Source organism: Bufo gargarizans, chromosome 6 (genome assembly GCF_014858855.1).
Source record: "Bufo gargarizans isolate SCDJY-AF-19 chromosome 6, ASM1485885v1, whole genome shotgun sequence".
Lineage (NCBI taxonomy): Eukaryota > Metazoa > Chordata > Amphibia > Anura > Bufonidae > Bufo > Bufo gargarizans.
This window is the reverse complement of record NC_058085.1, coordinates 54,429,486-54,435,604: the sequence shown is the minus strand read 5'-3', so window position 1 is coordinate 54,435,604 and position 6,119 is coordinate 54,429,486. Positions and strand designations below refer to the sequence as shown.

The 6,119-nt window shown below is 37.4% G+C and overlaps 1 protein-coding gene across 1 annotated transcript; it reads right to left on the bottom strand.

Annotated features, from left to right (window-relative positions):
* Positions 1-360: 360 nt before the first annotated feature.
* On the bottom strand, positions 361-5,790 carry LOC122941964. The gene is made up of 4 exons (XM_044299459.1): positions 5,757-5,790; positions 4,875-5,083; positions 2,129-2,453; positions 361-539 (listed from the first exon to the last, which is right to left on the bottom strand). The coding sequence occupies exons 1-4, from the start codon at positions 5,788-5,790 to the stop codon at positions 361-363; spliced, it is 747 nt and encodes a 248-aa protein (XP_044155394.1).
* Between the last annotated feature and the right edge of the window lie 329 nt (positions 5,791-6,119).

The following is a 6,119-nucleotide window of genomic DNA, read 5'->3' as shown; positions in this document are numbered from 1 at the left end:
ATGAACCAGGCTGGGAGTTTTTAAAAGCCTCAGGAATATTTTGCAGGTGTTTAGAGTTAATTCGTTGATTCAGATGATTAGGTTAATAGCTCGTTTAGAGAACCTTTTCATGATATGCTAATTTTTTTAGATAGGAATGTTGGGTTTTCATGAGCTGTATGCCAAAATCAATATTAAAACAATAAAATGCTTGAACTACTTCAGTTGGTGTGTAATGAATCTAAAATATATGAAAGTCTAATGTTTATCAGTACATTACAGAAAATAATGAACTTTATCACAATATGCTAATTTTTTTAGAAGGACCTGTATAACTGAAAATGATTTTTTTTCAACAAAAAAAAAAAAAGTTAAATAACTTTAAGGCAAATTTTGCTGTTGTTCCTGCAAGCCTGATAATTCTTGGAGGTCCTCTGCGTATTTCTCATTAAACTCCTTCAGCATCGCTTGTGACTTCCGAATGTGGGCTCGGAATTCTTTGATGGTTTTGCGATGCCTCTCTTTCATGCTAATGATTTTATTAGGAATTTTCTTGATTACTGTTATGAAAACACAAAAAATTAATAAATCAATTAACAATAAGAGGCAATTATTGAATTTTGTGTAGTATGTGGTTAAGTGCATAGAATGTAAGTGTCATTTTTAAAGTATAGCATATTTAATGTAGTTATATATTCGATTATTTTGTTTAGTAGTGTAGAATTAAATTTGTTGTGTTATATAATATTAGTTTATGTAGATTAAAGAGTTATTGTGCATGGCTGTGGTTTTTGTTGTCCCATTATTGTTGTTACTTTTATATTCTTCATCACCTGCTATATAATTGTAGGCTGCAGCGTTTCCTGACTTTCGGAACTGCACTGTGTTCCCTTGCAAGCGCCGATATTGGCTGTTACAACTCTACAGCCAATAGCAGCGCTATAGCTGCACAGGGAGAGGCATAAAGTCACATATGGGGTGGTGTTCAGGTGTATTATAGGCAACAAGTGGAACTAAATGTGGGGTGCATTTAGTCCTGTTAGCACTTGTTAAATAATTTTAAAAAAAAGTGTATAATCCTTTATTTTATTTTTATTCAATTTCAACAGTTTTTTTTAAAGACAATCGTTGCATAATTATGTTAAATGGCAGATTGATCTAATTGCTTAGTATATTCATTGAGGGGCGTAATTGAGTCAATTTTTTTGTTTTCAACTCTAGGGTCACATAAGGGTGTCTTCTCTTAACTTGCGACATAGCTCCCAATTACCATTAATCTAAATCCTCTAGCCTAAAGCCATATTGTGCTCCTTGCAGTCTGAAGCCTGCTATGCGACCAAAGATCAGTTTTTGTGCACAACTTTGTTCTTTTTGTAAAATACATATAATAATACATATAATAATACGTTTAAGATTTTTTATGATCATAACACTTGAATGTTTTCAAATAAAATATATTGAAATGTATAATTTGCTAAAATTATTTAAATTTTTTAACTTTTCATTAGATTAGCGTTGGACATTTAAAATCGTTAAAAGAGTTCATAGAATCAATTTTGATTAGCTAGAGGGTGTGTAGTTTCTGAAATGGGGTTATTTATTTGTTATTTACACTATGTAAGGCACAAAAAGTGACTACATAACCGAACCTTTATTGTAAAAATAAAAATAAAATTTTAAACAGTATTTAATGATAAAATTGTTTTCTTCTCAATTTCTAAGCCTTCTAATGTCACAAAAAAATTATATTTAATTTAATAAATGATCTAAACATTATATATGCATATGGCGATTGTAAAGTAATAAATTTACTTTATCTCTATTATATAGCACAAAGAGAAATTTAAATTTTCATTCTATATTTTTTTATTTATATTTTTTTTAATTTGTTAATTTTTGTAAGAATAAGCCATTAAAAATTGGATGAAATTTTACCACTGTCATGAAGTACAATGTGTGACGATTAAATAGAACTATGCCCATGAAAAGCAAACTTGTTTTAAAGTTATTAGCACAAAAATAGATACCTTTCACATTTAAGAAAAAATTAAATGAGCATTAAGGTAAAAACGGGCATGGGGTACAGAGGGTTAATGTTTCTAAAATATGTGATGTATACATAATTAGAATGATGTGTGCACATATTTACCCTCCTGGTGTGGGGTGGTAATTAAGTCCTCCACTTTGGCAGGAGCTGGGGTCGGGATATCCTCCTCAGCAGGAGCTGGGGCGCTGGTTTTCTGCCCTTCGGAGGGTCCAGGCTCTTCCGCTGCCACCTCCACATCATTGCCCACATCAGGTGGGTTGGTGGCACCAATTATACTGTGGGAGGGGCCCGCCTGCTCATCCTCCTCCTCCTCTGCGGAGACCTCCACTACATCCAAATCGGCCGTGGCGATTACGTCCGTAATGTGTTTTTGAGATCCATGGATAAAAAATAAAATAAAAAAAGAAGGACACCGGCATTTTGAAGACTGCACATCGCCGGCAATAATAGAATATTACTATTCTTGGCCGCAACTGAGGACAACAAATCTGACATTTTCTAATTTTTTTTTTTATGAACTGAAATGTGGACCTAGAAGTGCGGGTCCGCTTTTCCGAAGACGGGACACACATCGTGCAGCCCCCTTAGAGATAAATGGGTCCTCAATTCAGTTCAGAAAAATAAATAATGAAATTGCGCACGTGTGAATGGGCCCTTAGAGAAACAACTGAGAACTAATAAGAAATGCTAATTAAGGCTATTTTCACACTAGCGGCAGAGACCTCTGGAACCTCCAAAACAGCTGGTCGGATCCGTCCTGCCGCTAGTGTACGTGTGGCTCCGGAATACCTCTCCGGACCCATTGAATGTAGAGGGAAAAGGGCGTCATACCAGGGCTGCAACGATAAACCATGCCGAGAGGTGCACAGAATAAAACTACAACATGTCGTCATGGTTTGCGGAGTTCCTGCCCAGAAACTCTGCCACGATCCCTTGATAGTCAATGGTGCTGGAGCTGTAGTCTGGGGCCACACATACACTAGCGGCAGGACAGATCTGACAAGCTGTTCGCCTGAGGGTCGTCCATGCCAGTATTGTGATACTAGACTAAAGGGGGTGATGTATGTAAACTAATCATGGCCTTTTACCGTAATACAGATTGATTATTGCTGTTTATCTAGATATACACACACATACTGTATTATTATTTGTGTGTGCAAAGTACGAAATCAGCCAGTTAAATCATACATCACTACCGCGCTATGTGGATAAATATATACAGTCAGGTCCATAAATATTGGGACATAGGCACAATTCTACCATTTTTGGCTCTATACACCAACACAATGGATTTGAAATGAAAGTAACAAGATGTGCTTTAACTGCAGACTGTTAGCGTTAATTTGAGGGTATTTAATCAGGTGAATGGTGTAGGAATTACGACAGTTTGCATCTGTGCCTCCCACTTGTTCAGGGACTAAAAGTAATGGGACAGAATAATCATCATAAATCAAACTTTTACTTTTTAAATACTTGGATGCTAATCCTTTGCAGTCAGTCAATTACAGCCTGAAGTCTGGAACGCATAGACATCACCAGACGCTGGTTTTCATCCCTGGTGATGCTCTGCCAGGCCTCTACTGCAACTGTTTGTTCTTGGGGCATTTTCCCTTCAGTTTTGTCTTCAGCAAGTGAAATGCATGCTCAAATCGGATTCAGGTCAGGTGATTGACTTGACCGTTGCATAACATTCCACTTCTTTCCCTTAAAAAACTATTTGGTTGCTTTTGCAGTATGATTTAGGTCATTGTCCATCTGCACTGTGAAGCGCCGTCCAATGAGTTCTGAAGGATTTGGCTGAATATGAGCAGATAATATTGCCCAAAATACTTCAGAATTCATCCTGCTGCTTTTGTCAGCAGTCACATCATCAAATACAAGAGAAACAGTTCCATTGGCAGCCATACATGCCCACGCCATGACACTACCACCACCATGCTTCACTGATGAGGTGGTATGCTTAGGATCATGAGCAGTTCCTTTCCTTCTCCATACTCTTCTCTTCCCATCACTCTGGTACAAGTTGATCTTGATCCCATCTGTCCATAGGATGTTGTTCCAGAACTGTGAAGGCTTTTTTAGATGTCGTTTGTCAACCTCTAATCTGGCCTTCCTGTTTTTGAGGCTCACCAATTGCTTACATCTTGTGGTGAACCCTCTGTATTCACTGTGGTGAAGTCTTCTCTTGATTGTTGACTTTGACACACATACACCTACCTCTTGGAGAGTGTTCTTGATCTGGCCAACTGTCATGAAGGGTGTTTTCTTCACCAGGGAAAGAATTTTTTCGGTCATCCACCACAGTTGTTTACCGTGGTCTTCTGGGTCTTTTGGTGTTGCTGAGCTCACCGGTGCGTTCCTTCTTTTTAAGGATGTTCCATACAGTTGTTTTTTGCTATCTTTCTGATGGGTTTGTTTAGTTTTTTCAGCTTAATGATGGCTTGCTTCACTAATCGTGACAGCTCTTTGGATCTCATCTTGAGAGTTGACAGCAACAGATTCCAAATGCAAATAGCACACTTGAAATGAACTCTGGGCCTTTTATCTGCTCATTGTAATTGGGATAATAAGGGAATAACACACACCTGGCCATGGAATAGCTGAGAAGCCAATTGTCCCATTACTTTTGATCCCTTAACAAGTGGGAGGCACATATGCAAACTGTTGTAATTCCTACACCGTTCACCTGATTTTGATGTTAATACCCTCACATTAAAGCTGACAGTCTGCAGTTAAAGCACATCTTGTTTGTTTCATTTCAAATCCATTGTGGTGGTGTATAGAGCCAAAAATGTTAGAATTGTGTCGATGTCCCAATATTTATGGACCCGACTGTATATACACTTACAGCGAGGGAGAGATATATGAGGTAAACGGATGATTTGATATGGGTCACACCAGGTAATAAGTAATAATTTGTAACGGATTTCTTCACAATGGCGATTTCTTCGTGGCTGCGGTCAAATTTTTCCTCTAGGAGCTTCTGGACCCCCAAGACTAAATCGCCTTCTTCTCGGCCTGCTTCTGAGTACAGTCGTACCCCTTCTTCAACATGCGCTGCAGGATAAATATGCAAACATATAATCCCAAATTTATGAAATACAAGGATTATTAATAAATATCAAAAACACAGCAAAAAGTATTTAATTGTTAGAAGGTCGAAATATTAGATTTAATGTTCACGTTATAAGATCAAATTGTTTTCCTGTTGTAAGTGTATGGGGTCTGAGCAATCGGATATTGGCCAGCTGAGATGTACCCGTCTAGTGAAGTGATGGTACGTTATGGGGTGTACAGCTGGATCGCCTCCACATGGTGCACCCTTGGTAACACTAAATTAACCAGCAAATACTGGCGTGAAGAAAATTTTTCATTTTTCTCCAGACCAACAAGACATAAACTCTAATATATAGACTATGTGTTTGTGTGTGGTATACAGTGTGTGGCAGGAAACTTTATATGCAATGTGCATGTGCTTGATATTTCTTTGTCTATACATACATACTTGCTACAGACAAAGTGCTGTGATGTCAAAACAATACTTATTACAACAATGATAAATATCTAATCAGACTTGATAAAAGATGAAGTTATATTTAGTGCGCAAATATATTCGCATATTTGCACATTCGCGAATATTTAAATACACTATTGCTTACTAATTAGTTACTATACAGATATGGTTCGAACATTCATTCAAAATGTAATCACATAAAAGTGTTGTACTTACAGTTAGCAGGAGTTCTGAATTTGCTGCCCACCATTTTCTCTGTCCAAATTTGCAGGCTCTGAAAAAGGAACTAACGTGCGTGCACACGCTAAACCACGCCTACATTCGCATCACACTATTATTAACTTAGGTGGTGTAGCAAATAAGCGAATTTTCGAATACGCAAATTATCGAACAGCGATGAGGCGAATATTTGAAAAATATTATTAACCTTGCCGCAGTAGTTAGAATATACCGTCGGATCTGAGTTTTCACGAACGCATGGAAAACTCAGATCCGATAGTATATTCTAACCACACAGTGACGTAACGCTTGTCGGGGAGGAAGGAGTATGTTAAAAACTGTAAAAGATAAATAAATAAA